The sequence below is a fragment of the Mus pahari genome, chromosome 16, assembly GCF_900095145.1.
Source record: "Mus pahari chromosome 16, PAHARI_EIJ_v1.1, whole genome shotgun sequence".
Classification (NCBI taxonomy): domain Eukaryota; kingdom Metazoa; phylum Chordata; class Mammalia; order Rodentia; family Muridae; genus Mus; species Mus pahari.
The window spans coordinates 11,657,025-11,673,165 of record NC_034605.1 but is presented as its reverse complement, the minus strand read 5'-3'; the positions used below and the strand labels follow the sequence as shown (position 1 = coordinate 11,673,165).

The following is a 16,141-nucleotide window of genomic DNA, read 5'->3' as shown; positions in this document are numbered from 1 at the left end:
AACTCGCCCCCATCCACACACTAGAACTACCTGACCAGGCATGTTTATTCTGAGAGAGCACACTTAAAACTAGTTTCATGGGCATTGTTAAGACATCTATCTGAAGGAAGGTGATGATACGTTTCTATAGTACTTAATTCTGAAATTATGATGTGTCCTTATTCAAAATCATTATTGTCCACTGCCACTCACTGCTAAGAAAGATGCTTAAGTTTTTATCCTAAGTTGCAAAATTTGGCTCTTTATATTTTTAGAATTCAGTGTTCTTGCTAACTGCCCGGTGCCAATCTATGCCCTGTATGGTCCCTTCTTTCTTCACGTGGCTTGTCTTTCCTCCAGTATGCTAATTCAGGGTGTGAAGAGTTCTGGGGAAATTCATAAATAACAGAACTCAGGGTGCTTGACTTCAATACCATGGTGATGGTCTTTCACGTCTGGTGGAGCACCAGGAGACACTGCCATGTCTCTTCCTGGATCTGAGGTGTGCTTCTGGGCTCCCATACAGGTGACATCGATAAAGACACAGTGCAGAAGCACTCCTACCTCAACGTGGTGGGCATGGTGGGCTCCATTGACAATGACTTCTGTGGCACCGACATGACCATTGGTACCGATTCAGCTCTGCACCGAATTATTGAAGTTGTTGATGCCATCATGACCACTGCTCAGAGGTAAAAGGGACTTACGAACACCAACAGGCTATAACTGCTGGTTCCGGAAATAACTCAGCAGATCCCATGTTAGTATTATTCTCAATGTAGTATTATTCTAAATGTAATCCTATAATTCTTATGGGGGAGAAACTAGAAAGCAGAAGGAGATAAAATAATTATCTAGAGTCCCCCCAAAGATCATCTCATGGAACGACAGAGAGAGAGAGCAGCTTAGTAGCACGCTTGTTAGCGGAGTGAGACATCCTAGAGTTCCCATTGAGATTCCAAGGTGTCCATGAGCCAGGCTGTGAGTAGAGAGTTAACAGTTTATCTGCAGTGATCTAGGCCCACAAGGACGCACGACCGACAACTTTCTAGAGAACCACAGAATTCCCAAAAGCCTGTCCCTGAAAATCAAGTGAAACAGTAAGCTGGACAGGTGCTGGCTAGCTTGACGCTCGGAGCATTGGACCAGGTGGTTTTGGAGGGCGGCTGGGCTGTCATGGGTCCCTTTTGTGTATCATGCCTAGTTCTTAGCTGCCTGTGTCATTGAATTCTGTGACTAGAAAAAAAAAAATCACATCACCTCTTCAGGACTGGAAGGTTAGCTCAGAGCAATTGGCTCTTTCAGCTGCAAGGAATGACAGTCATTGTATGTTGATGGAGCTGTTTTGTAGCATTCACGCTCAGTCCTGTGCTTACTTGTGTATAGCCAGCCTGAGGGGCTTTATTTTCGCCTAAGTAGATGAGACTGGCTGTTTTTAGATTCCCAACTTCATGGCCTCGGATGTGATCCCTGCTAACCCTTATCTTTCAGAAGAAGTATTCAACTGAGTTCAGAGTAGATGCCTTTTAGAAAGGGCCCAGGAAAGCACCTTAAAAGTATAGTGTAGTCTTAGGAAACGAGTGAAGGGTGCTGGAAACTATGCAAGTAGAAGCAATAGCGAGGGTATAGTTTAGCTGCATAGTGCTCGCCAAGCATGCAGGAAGCCCAGGATCAATTTCCAGTACCCCATAAGCGGGAAACGGTGACAGATGCCTGTAGTCATAGCAACTGGATGCAGAGGCAGAAGACTAGGAAGATCCAGGTCACATACCCTTGGCTACACAGAGTTCAAAGTCAGCCGTGGGGCATATGAGAGCATGTTTCAAAAACCAACACCCCGCCAAATGCAATTACTATTGAAGCCCCATTACTCCTTAGTTCTGAAACCCTTCCAGAGAGTGGGGCTTGCTTTTTTTGTAGAAAACAAGTCAGCTTGGCAGCTTTTGGCAGCTTGGTGCCAGCCAGAGCTGAGAAGCAGGCTTTCTGTCTCTCTGGGCTTCGAGTACACTTTTCTCCCCGTGAGTGGTAACGTGTGCCCTTTTACCCCTTTTCCAGCCACCAGAGGACCTTCGTCCTGGAGGTGATGGGGAGACACTGTGGGTAGGTATCTGCCGACACCGTCCTGGTAGGAATGAACCTTAGTGGGGGTCCACACGAGTGCTCTGCTGCGCCTTATGTTGCAACAGGGGGCAGTCTCAAAGGACCCAGAAGAGCCTCTGTGGGATATCAAGAGCCATGGCTGCCAAAGGTTGTCTCTGAGCATAAGTGGTACACTAGCCTTGCAAGCAGGCTCCTTCCTTCCTGCGTATTAATTACTTTTTGTCCCTACAGTTACTTGGCCTTGGTGAGCGCCTTGGCTTGCGGTGCCGATTGGGTGTTCCTTCCAGAGTCCCCACCAGAGGAAGATTGGGAGGAGAAAATGTGCTTCAAACTCTCAGAGGTAACTGGGAGCCTGGCTGTGTTGCTAGAGTAAGGATCCACAAGGCCTTTTGGGGTGGGCCAGCCAGATGGCTCCTTTAAATACTCGAAAACTTGCTTGTAAAGAACCAAACCAAACCAAACCAAACCAAAAAACAAACAAACAAACAAACAAACAAACAAAAAAACAAAACAAAACAAAAAAAACAAAACAAAACAAGGTCAAGCCTGTTGCCAAGGATCTGCCTGTGTAGGCTGATGTTGCCATGGAGAAACAGCTGGAGCCACTGATGTCTTCCATCCAAAGCAGTAGTTCTGCTTCTAAGTGGTGGTTAAATGAAGCCAGGATTACAGAGAAAACTCTTGGTTGCTATTTGAGTCATCACAGGACTCAGACAGACATGTGTGGGCCAATTGTTTTTAAATCTTGCCCTCCCCCAACCCCCAAATAAGGCGTGAGGTGTTAAGACATTCCTTTCCTCATTGTGAGGGACTTTAGACTCTTTTGTTCCCTAATTATTTCGATCCATGTTCCTCTCTTCCTCTGTCAGGAGTTTGTTGTATGTTGTCTTTGAAAGCATAGTTGCTTATTAGGGTGGGGCGGGTATTCCCGGATGAAGGCATAGGGCAGTGTGGATTGGCCTCTTAAAGACTGTGCTTAGCTTTAGGGGCAGAGATCTTCATGTGTAGGTTACTCTTCTCTCCTTTATGTTTGAAGCAATCTTTATAACTGATCTACAAGAAAATTACATAACCATTATATCACAGACCAATTTTATTTAGAATCAGCAAGCACATAAGCAGTGTCTAGAAGAGGCTGCACGTGTGTGGGCAATAAAACGTTGCTTTCAAGTCACCGTCTCAAAGGAGGAAAAGCATTCACATCATGAACCAGATAGGTTTTGCCGAAACTAAAACCTATGTGAACAGCTACTGGTTAAAGTTACAAAACAGTGAGAGAAACCAAGCTTCCTTTTGGAGGCTCAACATCTTAACTTGACATAAGCTAGTGGTAGTGGTGGATGACCAAAATGGCCCTCCCTCTGGGAGGGAGTGACCTGTGGGACTTTCGCAATATCCTCAGGTGACTAAGAAGACAGGCTGCCCACACCTGACCCCTTGAGAAGATACATAGCATTCCCATTTCCTGGGGCTTGTGCATGACCCAGAAGACTAGATTACCACCACACAGGATGTCACTTCCGTGGTCTCTTTTCTCCTTAGAAGTCATGTCTAGTGCTCTCCTGTCTTCTTCCTGACTTGCCTGCAGCCTGATTGCACAGCCACATTGTCACAGGCCACACATCCGTGGACAATGATTCAGGGATAGGGATAATGGTTAGGCTTGGCTGACAGAAAGTGTACAGTCAGTCTGTGTGTTCAAAACGTTCATTCAGTGCCTCGGTACTCACTTTAGATTGATTACAGGCTACTTCTTCATGTAATCCCATCCAAATAACATCCTAAGATTCTAGACTTTGTACACTGTGCTGTCGGGTATGACAGGACGAGGATACAAACTTTCCTATCCTCCAGGTTTGGGCCGAGTTAGGACAGAATGTTTCGCTATCCTTGTATCTGTCTTTTTATTTTTACTAGCCACCAATACTGTGCTGTAAGAAGTTTCCCCCAATATTTTGGAAGACTAACTAGCTTAAGGAAAAGAAAAAAATCGGGGCTGGAGAGACAGCTCAGCGGTTGAGAGCAATTACTGCTCTTCCAGAGGTCCTGAGTTCAATTCCCAGCACAACCATATATATGGCGGCTCACAAACATCTGTAATGTGGATCTGATGCCCTCTTCGGGTGTGTCTGAAGATAGCAACAGTGTACTCACATACATGAAATAAATAAATAAATCTTAAAAAAAAAAAGAAAAGAAAAAGAAAAAAAAATCTGTTGCAAGGTTACAGAATTCCTTGAAGTAGTCATTGGCTATACCACCATGAGAACGACTTTGATCACATAATGTCACCTTTCTGTGTCCCCTCTTACATGGGAAAATCCTTAGTGATTTTGTGAAGGTTAGTGGATCAATTAATTCAGTCTAGACTCTAAACTTGGAGGCACCCATTAAGTGGTAGGGCCATGGTACCTACCTTCCTTTTTAAATGCACTGAGGATTCTACTGTTTATATGTACATGCGTCCATGCACCCATGTTCATGTGTGTATACATACACATGTGTATGAAGGAACTATAATTTGTGTCTCTGTTGCTGTAATAAATCCCTGACCAAAATGAACTTGGGGAGAGAAGGGTTTATTTTAGCTTATAGTCCATCACCTAGAAAACCTAGGGCCGGGGCTGGTGAGATGGCTCAGCGGGTAAGAGTACCCGACTGCTCTTCCAAAGGTGCAAAGTTCAAATCCCAGCAACCACATGGTGGCTCACAACCATCCTTAACGAGATCTGACTCCCTCTTCTGGAGTGTCTGAAGACAGCTACAGTGTACTTAGATATAATAAATAAAAAAATAAATCTTTTTAAAAAAAAAAAAAGAAAGAAAAGAAAACCTAGGGCCAAAGTCTACAGCAGGAAGCAGGAGGCAGGAATTGAGTCAGAAACCACTGAGGGATGCTGCTTACTGGCTTGCTCTGGATTGTGTTCAGCTACCTTTCTTATGCAGGCCAGGCTGACCTACCTGCTCAGTGGTGTCACTGCCCACAGTGGGCATAGCGGTCTTACCTCAATTAGCAAGTAAGAGGATGACGCCTTTGGGTGTTTTTCTTTAGGCACTGTCGACCTTTTTTCTCCTTTGGAGACAATTTCTAACTGGTGAGTCTCAGGGCACCACCTCCTATCTTGACTTACCCAGCCTTAGAGCTTTTGCTTGCCCATTGTGCCTTTTTTTTTTTTTTTTTTTTTAAAAAGCACAGTTCTGGGAATCAAATTCAGCTTCTTGTGTTTGTAAGGGCAAGTACTTTATAAGCAGCAAAAGCTGTTTCTCTAGGCCATTGTCTTTTAACCACTTCAAAATACTGTGCTTTGTGGCTGAAGTACACCTATTTAGCCATCCCATATTGATTTCTAGTACTCAGTCAAGGAATGCTAAGGTAATTTACTCAGTACTCCTCATACCTTTATGCTTGTAAGAAAGTGTTTCTTATTCTTCAGATTCTTCATTCTTCACATTGTACACATTTTTCAAAGCATGTTTCCTAGCTGTCATAATCAAGAACAAATCTTACCTGCATACCTTGGATCCATATCAGCATATTACTTCTTGCCATCCCCTTTAGGCATGTCCAGGGTCCCACACATCACATATCACTAACTGTCTTAGGGTTTCTATTCCTGTGAAGGTATTCCATGATCATGGCAACCCTTAGAGAGAAAAATATCTAGTTAGGGCTGGCTTACAGTTTCAGAGCTTTAGTCTATTAACATGGTGGGAAGCATGGTTGCATACAGGTAGACATGGTGCTAGAGAAGAAGCTGAGAGTTCTGCATCTTGATCTCCAGGCAGCAGAAGGAGACCTGTGGCATACTGGATGTAGCTTAAGCATATGTAAGATCTCAAAGCCCATGCCCACAGTGACACCCTTCCTCCAGCAAGGCCATACCTACAGCAGGTGCCACTCCCTAGGGGCCAAGGATTCAAATACAGTAGTCTATGATGGCCATTATTATTCAGGCCATCCCACCGACCTTTTTCCAAGGGACGGTATTTTGTTTGGGATTTTATAGGAAGAAAATCCATGGAGCTAATCTCCACCATAATATGGTTGCCAGGCACCCTTAGGCTAATCATATCCCTGAGTGACTTCTTGAGTTTATATAAGGAAGCGTGTACCAGGGTGTAAGTACATGAGACAGGGTGCCAGAGTGTGAACTGGCAAGTCAAGGTAACTGTTCATTTCAGACCCTTTGCATGGGCAGCATGTCTTTTATATTTCTGTTACTGTGGTAAACATCTGAGCTAAGGCCAAGGAAACATTAATTTTTGGCCCATGATCTTGGAGTTCTTGGCCCATGGTTAGTGGAACCTGTGATGACACCATGAATCATGACAGGGTTACAGTACAGAGGAGGTCTATTTACCTCCTAGGGGCCAGAAAGAGAAAAGCAATGGGGGCAACGAAGAGAGGGGATGGGATCATAATATCCACTTTGCCAGGTACCTCATCTTCTTTCACTAGGCTCCATCTCTCATATACTCAACCAGTGGTTCTATGGGATGGGGAAAGCCATCTATGCATGGGCCTTTCCTGTACCTTTTCTTGATTTCTTATCCATTGCCTACCTGCCTGCTACCCAGGCCTGTGTGCAGTGTTATCTAACGTGATGGGGGTGGGTTGTTGACCTCATGGGAGGGAGTCAAGGGAGGTCCATGCAGAGACTGGGAAGAGCTCTAGCATAAAGGGAACAGACAACGTGGTTTCAGGTAGGCTAAACTGGGAGAGTCCAGCCTCTGTTTTCTTGCTGTCGTGGGGCTCACTATAATCGACATGTCTAATCACCATGCTTTAACCCAGGCTAACTGGAACCAAGGTGTCATGTATGCTTGTAATGTCACCTAGCCTACAAACCCTCTCAGACCTTGCAAAGGCACCTTTCACCTACCTTTGTGCTTACTAGAAATATTCCCAAGTTAGGCAATGATGAGGACACATTCCCCTGGGTTTGCTGTCATTATTAAAAAACCGACTACAAATCTTAGGCATCTTAATTTTCTGTCTCCTTAGAACCGGGCCCGAAAAAAGAGGCTGAATATCATCATTGTGTCCGAAGGAGCAATCGACATGCAAAATAAGCCAATCACCTCTGAGAAAATCAAGGAGGTAAGCCAAGATGGACATAGGAGTTGTCAGTCAGCATGGCTGACTGGCATTGGATTTCAAGTTTCAAAAAACTTTCAAAGCACTGGAAATACGAAACTCTAGCAGCATCTGGACAGCCAGCATTTCTTATGTCTTGCCTTTAATGGTCCCTTCAGTGCTGTGACTAACAATAGAAGTGGGACAGTTGGGGGGATAAGGATGTTCTTGTGTTAGAAAGGACCATGTGATAGAAAGGGCCATCTGTTAAGCAAGCTTTGCACAGAAGGTAAGGAATCTTGACTCCTCGGCAGCCAGCACATTCCGAGGACCTCTCTCTTTGGAACAATAGACAAGGCGATGCCCAGTTTCCCCTCTGCCTTCCTTCTAACCTGGAGCATCAAGTGAATGATGTTCTCACCAATAAAACAGCCTACTTGGTAATGAGTCACTGCCTCCCCACGGCCCTGAGGTAGGGCCGTGTCTGGCAGGCTACTGCTCTGCTACCCCTTCTGACTTATTCTTACCAGTCTCTACAGGACTCTGCTGTGTTCACCAGGATCGCAGAATGGCTGAGGACATCACAAAGCAGCAGCTAAGCTGTGTGGTTCCAGCCCTGAGTCAGGGCCCACAGGCATTACTAATCTAGTTTTACAAGGTTTATTTTTGTACTTTTTTTTTTTTTTTTTTCTTCTTCTTCTTGCTAAGTAGCCTGTGCTGGCCTCAAACTGGCCATTCTCTTGCCTCCCTCTCAAAATTGTTAGTATTAAAAGTGTGACCACCATACAATGCCTTGTTCATTGTCTCTTGCAGTGCTGAGGACTAGAACCCAGGAGCCTATGTGCTTGGCAAATGCTTTACCATTGAGCCGCACCCGTAGCTCTACAAGCTGATTTCTATATCATTGTTTAGTTATGGTTATTTAATGAGCCAAGCTCACTTTTTAATGACTCCAGCACCAGATCTGCACCTCAGCATGAATTCATCAACTGAAGCCAGGGAAAGATAGTTGACAGTAGTTACTGATATCTTTTTATTAAAGCAGGGCAGTGGTTTTCTTTCTCAGTAAAATAAAATTAAGATGAACTCTAGCAACATTGGACCAAGGAATGTGCACAGATGGCTATAAGTGACACTAATATATATACCAGAGATCAGATACCAAGGAGATTCACAGACTCTGTAGATCACCAGCCAGTACTACTGTTGGCATGGGGCTGGATTTTCTGGGTTCTTCACAGCAGAGCTGTGCATCACGAAGAGAGATAATCGTAATCTAAATAATACTTTAAATACAACTACTTGAAATAGCATGTCTGTAGCAAAGTCAGTGTTATTTACCTTTAATCTGCTTGTTAGAAGATAAAGATTTTATCTTTAGTAGTCTGGGGGTGTGGTGATTCCTGTGTATAACTTCCAAACTCAGGATGCTGACACAGGAGGATTATAAATTGAAGACCAACCTGGCCTACGTTACACTGTTTCCAGTAACCCAAACCAAATCAAAACAAATAGCAATATCAAAAAGCTTCTACTTGACAATGGAAGCATTTTTTAAAAAATATATTTTAGGTTTGAAGGTAGCTGTTCCCACAGGAGAAATGAAGCCACGATCAGTTTTAACGTTTATACCCCTGAAGGCAGAATAGAGAACCCTCTGCTCAGAACCAGTCAGTACCTTATGAGGCTGGTATAGCCTCCCTGTGGTCCGTTCAGCTGTGTGTTTTCTGATGGACATTTTTTCCACAGCTTGTAGTGAAGAATTTGGGCTTTGACACCCGGGTCACCATCCTTGGGCATGTCCAACGAGGAGGGACCCCATCTGCATTTGACAGGATTCTGGTAAGTGGAGATTGAAATTTCTAGACATTCTTCTGAGGCCTTTTTGAAAGATGTTTAGAAGCACTCGTTTATTGTGGAGGCTGACCAGTGGGCTCATCCCTGGAGATGCTAGTGGCCCATGTCCTTATTTAAACGTCCTTTGAGACTTACTGACGTAGATTGAGTTCCCGGGCAGAGGTCACAGCTGATGTGGGAAGCCAGTTTGCCTACTGATATGGAAGACAATGGGTGCCAGGACAGTAAAACCCAGGAGGTAGGAATGTGGTATCCCGACTGCAAGCTTCCAGAAACTAACCCAAGAGGACAGCAGACCTCCTGAGTCCAAACCCTAAATTCTCATATTGCCCGGCATTTCTTATTAGAGTTATAATCCTGCTGTTTCAGAGACCAGTGGGGCTATCCATGGCAGAACAGGGTAGCCCCTGCCTGAATCATTGTTTTACAGCATAGAAAGCGGGCAGAGTGTGCACTCTGGGGTGGCCTTCTGGCTATGCACATGGTGTCTCTTATGCATAGAATGAGGTGTTGGCTATCTCTTAGTGGTTGCAATTATCATTTGCAGGCCAGCCGTATGGGAGTGGAGGCAGTCATTGCCTTGCTGGAAGCTACTCCCGAGACCCCAGCCTGTGTCGTGACACTAAGAGGAAACCAAGCCGTGCGCCTGCCTCTGATGGAGTGCGTGCAAATGGTGAGCTCAGGTGCTGGGTTGCCACGGACATTGGATGGACCACCTGTTGGGAACAAGCGGGTGGGTGCTCCACTCTGTGTGGACTGCTTCAGACTCAGTGAGCACTGGGTTAAAGTGGCCTTTTGGAGGACAGAATGATACCTACTATGATGATGGCGGCAGGCTTCCTGTGTCCTTGGACAGTGGGCGGAAAAAAGCTTCCCGGTGGCTTGCCTGTAGGTCGTGAGCCTTCTCTGCTAAGAACTGGAAAACCCTTAAGAATCTCTGACTGTTGGCACCTACAGTCACAGATGGCCCGCACCGTGCCTGCACACCGGAAGCAGCAAGACCAAGTGCAGGAAAATGGTCCTGCCTAGAACTGGTACTGTAGGCGTGACAGGCCCACCGTCCTCCGGTGTTACTTTCTGGCCTTTTGTCTCCGAGGACACTCTGATTCGTGAGGGTACCGGGGAAGAGATTCCAGTAAGGTTGAGCTAGCCCCACTCAGTAGATGGAAGTGTCTATTGAGAGATGAAAGAAAAATGGATTCTACTTTTCCACTCAGTTTTTGAGTAGATGAGGTGACAGTGGGGTTTGCTTCATTAGAAAATGCTATTAACTTTTATTTCCCTGAGTTATTTTTTTCATGAAATGTTGTAATATTTAGGCTATTGAATGACTCTGTCATGTATTCCTTTTATAACACACACACACAGAGAGAGAGAGAGAGAGAGAGAGAGACAGAGACAGAGACAGAGATACAGAGACAGAGACAGAGACAGAGACAGAGACAGAGACAGAGACAGACAGACTAGAGACTTGCTGAAAATGCCTTAATTCCCAGAAGCCAATAGGAGTTCGGTCAGAATACGTACATATGTGTGGCTACGTGTAGCTGTGTGTACAAAGATGAATGTGTGTTCCTGTGTATCCTTGGGGAGAGAAGGACAAGGGAAGTGTCTGAAACTGAATGAGAGGTTAGAACCCTGAACCCTGAACCCTGAACCACGTGTGGTTCTTTTCCTTGGAGCTTATTCCTTGTGAGTTCACTGCGGACAAGTAGATTTGTCTGGATAACAACAACTTGTTGTGGTCTGGTGAGATGGCTCAGTGGGTAAGAGCACCCGACTGCTCTTCCGAAGGTCCGGAGTTCAAATCCCAGCGACCACATGGTGGCTCATAACCATCCATCCGTAACAAGATCCGACGCCCTTTTCTGGAGTGTCTGAAGACAGCTACAGTGTACTTACATATAATAAATAAATAAATCTTTAAAAACAAAAAAACAAAACAAAACAAAAAACTTGTGCTGTTGCCTTGATACTCAAACCATCACAGAGAGGTTTCATTAATAACCAGCCACAGAGAGCCACTTGCTGAGAGCCAGTAGTTCACTGAGGCTGGTCAGGATGTCCAGCCCTGAGCTCTCTGTCTTGAGGCTGCCTTGATCCCTGTTCCTCTCAGCCACCACGAAGCATCCTTAAGTTCTGCAGTCTTCAGTGAGGTGATGAGCTAGTAGCTACGTTTTCCTTTTTTCCTTACCTGAGCTAGATTGTGGAATAATCAGATACTTTCTTAAGAGACCCATTTCCGTGAAGAGCTTTGCCTTTGTGGAAATCTTCTTTATGACCTTGTGGCCATCCACGAGCAGCAGGAGTCTCCTCCTCTTCTTTGGGGCTCTAACCTCACAGCCAAGTTAGCTGTCAACTCGGTGGCCACTGACAATCCAATGGGGTCAGACTGTGAAGGTCCAGCCGTAGATCATTGAAGGCTTCAATCATTCATTCATTTTTTTTTTTTTTTTTAAAGACCCAGGATGTACAGAAGGCAATGGATGAAAGGAGATTTAAGGAAGCCGTAAAACTCCGAGGAAGGTGAGTTATCATGAATAAAACTCTAATTACTAGAAATTTAGGTCCTTGTTTGGTCATTGAGACTTAGTCTTAATATAAAAATGTAAGAGTCCAGAGCTGAAGCTCAGCAACTACAAGCACAACCCAAGTTCAGTTCCCTGAACCCATATGCCTTACCTCATAATTGCTGGAGTCGTTTGCCCTCTTCTGGCCTCTAGAGGCATCTCAGAAACCACACATAACCACAAACCACAATGCCATCTTTTCTTTAGGAGTTTTGAGGGAAACCTGAACACCTATAAGCGTCTTGCCATAAAGCTGCCTGATGAGAAGATTGTCAAGGTAGGTAGCCAGCTTCTATCAATGACCCAGTCTCCTGAGTGGCCTAGGTGCCCCTTCTCCCCCAGTGTGGGTCCCTGGAAATTTATCTTCACCTCTCCATTGTGATCCTGACCTGGTCACCTCCTGCAAAACTTGGCATAGTATGACCTCTTATAAATGTGACACAGATGGGGACTTGTGCCCATCTGATGACTTGGCACTACCCTGCTCTCTCTTTTCAGAGCAACTGCAATGTAGCCATCATCAACGTAGGGGCACCTGCCGCCGGAATGAATGCAGCCGTGCGCTCTGCTGTTCGAGTCGGGATTGCAGAAGGCCACAAGATGTTTGCGATCTATGACGGCTTTGAAGGGTTCGCCAATGGCCAAGTGAGTCTCCCAGGAGTCCTAGGGGAGTTAAAATGTTATTGTATCTGGGGAGGCCAGCCTTCCCTCACAGCACCTACTAAATCACAATTCTTGGTGGTAGGACTATACCAATTACTGACTTGAGGGTTAAGGGTTACCTTCCACTTAGGAGCCCTGCCCTAAGTTAAGGTCTTAGCTTACATAAAGCTCAGGGTGTTCTGTATTTTCAGATTTTCTTCAAAGGCCCAAAGGCACAGTAATCCAATGATGCTCACCTCACAGGCTATTGTGTTAAGTTCAGATGACAAAGTGCATGTCATACAAACCAGCGAAATAAAACCTTAAAAAAAGTAACTCCAATTCTAAAAAAAAAAAAAAAAAAAAAAAGTAATCTAATGCTCTGGGTTTTAGCCCCAACAATGAGAGAACAGCAACAATTGGCCAACAGAGGTCCCTGGAGCATTCACTGTTTTCCTTTTGTAGCATGTGATTTGCATATATTAATCCTTTTGACCTCACACTATGTCTAAGGTCTTTTTTTAAATATATTTTTTATTAGATATTTTCATTTACATTTCAAGTGTTATCCCCAAAGTCCCCTATACCCCTGGGAGGCCCCTGCCCTGCTCCCCAACCCACCCACTCCCACTTCCTGGCCCTGGCATCCCCCTGTATATGATCTTCGCAAGACCAAGGGCCTCTCCTCCTATTGATGGCCGACTAGGCCACCCTCTGCTACATATGCAAATAGAGACACAGTTCTGTGGGATACTGGTTAGTTCATATTGTTGATCCTTCTATAGGGTTGCCATATGTCTAGGGTCTTATTACCAGTTTTTCTTATGAGAGAAATGAGGTGTAGAAATAGTGACTCACTTGCAACAGTTCTCATGATGGAGCATTTGAAACAGGATGGTGAGGCATGTCTGACCCCAGAGCTGCTGTACTTTCTACTCTATCTGGTCAGTACCTTGGTCAGTTTGTGGAATTACACATGTGAGCAAAACAGACTAAAAGCCCCACCTCCGCAGACTTTATATTTTGGAGGTGACAACAGTAAGACTATACTAACAAGCCATATTGCTTATTTATAAGAAAGTGAAATAAGTGGGGACAATATTTACAAGAGGCCACAGGCCCCGGGGGCTCTGCATGCGTTTCATGCAACAGGTGCTCATGGGAAGCCGATCTCCTACTGATTGATGGGTAAGCGGGGACCAAGAGAGGACATTGGTTCATTCCAGGCAAATGGTATGATACAAAGACTCTGGGGTTGGATCTGCCCATGTTTTAGGGTAATAAGGGCCAGGGGAGGGAGGAATAGGAAAGAAGCAGAAGGAGAGAACAAAGCAAGAGCCAGGTTATCTGTAGGGATTTGATTTTCTGGCTAAGTGAGAGGGAAGGCTCTATAAGGAGGGGGCTAGCACATGCTGGTACATCTTCTTTCTGATGCCTAGCAGAGGCAGGAAACAGGCAGACTAGGTGGACTGTCAAAACGTTTTACAGTTACCGCAAGAAGTGTCAGAGGCAGCTGTGGAGACAATGACATGCCTTCAAGGATCAGGCTACATTCTGAGCCAATACAGACAATACAGTTTGTTCACAATGTATGTGCCGATGACACAAAAGCTAGGCATAGTCTATTGTGTTTCAGTTGACCAAATGAAAGGGCTAGAAATGGAATTTATAGAGTCAAGAAAATGGAGCCTGTGCCAGTTCTCCGGGAACTCTGGGGAGTTGACGTTGGAGATGCCAGGTTGGGGGATGTCTGTAACTTTCCTAAAGATCCCACCAGGATCCAGTAATCGTAAGAAGTTCACCACAAACCACATGACCAGAAGCTTGTGATCTGGATTTCTGGTCCAGCATGTTCTGCTCTGTAACTAGCATGGGAATCGCCCCACAGCTGATTAAACTTCATCTACTTAGCAAAGCTGTAGTTGTGTTTCTCCCTTTATTCTCTTGTCTTCTTTGCAAAAATTATTTTAACCATTACCAATTTTAAAAACATGGTATTCTTTTTATTTTCTTTACTAGAGAGATTCTGGTCAGCTAAGGTGTCCACCCAGGACACATGTCTGGAGTTAGGGTGTGGGTGTCCCCTGAAGGCAGGGAAGGAGTACTCTTCCTGAGGCTCAGCATTTTGCTTAACCTTAGAAGGGCAAGTCATGTCTTGGCTGAGTCAGCACTAGTTTGGAACCCGACCTGCAGCCTTACCCATCCCTGTGGGAGCTCAGCCTGTGAGCATACAGAGCCCTAAGTTGTTTTCAGAGCCTTTTCTTCCTTGCTGCAGCTGTCTGACTCTGTGCTTGAACCTTAGATCAAAGAAATCGGCTGGGCAGATGTCGGAGGTTGGACGGGACAAGGAGGGTCCATTCTTGGGACGAAACGGTAAATTTAAAATTTTAACTCCTTTTATTTTATTCTCATTTTATGCGTATGGGTGTTTTGCCTGTATGTATGTCTGTACGCTACATGAGAGGTCATTGGTTCACCTGGAGCTGGAACTAAAAGGTGGTGATGAGCTGCCAGGTGGGTTCTGGGAACCAAGACTTGGTCCTCTGCAAGAGCAGCTAGTGCTCCTAACTAACTCCTTAGCGATCCTACAGTTCTTAACAAAGAGGGAAGAGGAACATTCTAGAGAGAGTGGCTGGATGTAGATACATTCTGTTTTTTTCTGTTATGAATTCCTAATGTAGCAAGGGACCCCTGTCTGCCATTGCCCCAGGAACCTCAATTGTATTTGAGGGAGCTGAGAATCAACCTCAGTGCTAGGAAAAGGAGGGGAAAGTAGGGTGGACATGTAGCTCAGTGGTTAGCAGCCCTGAGGCCTCAGGTTCAATGCCTAGCAGCCCTGAGGCCTCAGGTTCAATGCCCCCATACTTAAGCAGAAGTTCAGTACCTTGTGGCCCTTCCTCCCCATTAATTCCCTATTAACATCTGTTTGAAAAGCAAAACAATATGTGAAAAGCTTTTGTCCCACTCTGGTCATAAGAATGAGTGACGGTGACAAAGGTTTCCATTTCCTTGAAGAGACACAGTGACCACAGCAACTTTTATAAAATCAAACATTTAATTGGGGCTGGTTTACAGTTTCAGAGGTTTAGTCCCTTATCATCATGGCAGGAAGCATGGCAGCACGCAGGCAGACATGGGGCTGGGGAAGGAGCTGAGAGTTCTGCATTTTGAATGGAAGGCAACCTGGAGAGATTGGCCTTCTTAATCAACTAGGAGGAAGCGCTCTTCCTCAGTGAGAGGAGCCTGAGCATAGGAGGAGACCTCCAAAGACCACCTCCACAGTGACACACTTCCTCCAGCAAGGCCACACCACCTCCACAGTGACACAGTTCCTCCAGCAAGGCCATCCCCCCACCTCCCCCACAGTGACACACTTCTTCCAGCAAGGCCATACCTTGTAATAGTACTGTTGTTCCCTATTGGCCAAGCATATTCGAACCACCACAGAAGGTGTCATGAGCTGTGCTACCGTGTCACCAAGCACTTACTACAGCCTTGTGGGAGAAGTATGACTAGTCTGGCTATCACAGACCTGAGCCATACAGTGACCCCAAGCTCATTTGAACAGCTGAGGAAATCACCTGAGCCATGCTAAAGTAAAGTGTTTTTCTGATTCACAAAATCCTTCGGTTAGCTATGCACTTGGGATTGAGGCATTTTTAAGAAAGTGCATTATATCGGATCCAACCCCGTGTAATCTTTGGTAATTTGCAGGGTGCAAGTATCAATCCCAGCTACTACTGTACCTTGCATCTCTCATATGGAAGGGAAGCAATTTTTAGTTTTTTGTGCTCTTATGTCACGGTGGCTAATGTCTGAGAAGAATCGAGTCAACTTTTCTGCTTGTTTCCAAATCAAGCTTTGAGTGCCAGATAGGCAGATGGGGATTCCCCAGGGTGGCTTCCCCAGCCTTCTA

General features: G+C 45.2%; 1 protein-coding gene across 2 annotated transcripts in view; it reads left to right on the top strand.

Moving 5' to 3' along the window:
• The window catches only part of Pfkp (phosphofructokinase, platelet), a 67,105-nt gene that overhangs the window by 31,382 nt on the left and 19,582 nt on the right, over positions 1-16,141 (top strand). For both annotated transcript variants that reach the window (XM_021216127.2, XM_021216126.2), the window contains exons 5-14: positions 506-671; positions 2,035-2,079; positions 2,311-2,419; positions 7,085-7,180; positions 8,906-8,998; positions 9,561-9,686; positions 11,475-11,539; positions 11,791-11,860; positions 12,082-12,228; positions 14,528-14,598. In XM_021216127.2, coding sequence (XP_021071786.1) covers positions 506-671; positions 2,035-2,079; positions 2,311-2,419; positions 7,085-7,180; positions 8,906-8,998; positions 9,561-9,686; positions 11,475-11,539; positions 11,791-11,860; positions 12,082-12,228; positions 14,528-14,598 — 988 coding nt within the window. The remainder of the gene's footprint in view (positions 1-505; positions 672-2,034; positions 2,080-2,310; positions 2,420-7,084; positions 7,181-8,905; positions 8,999-9,560; positions 9,687-11,474; positions 11,540-11,790; positions 11,861-12,081; positions 12,229-14,527; positions 14,599-16,141) is intronic.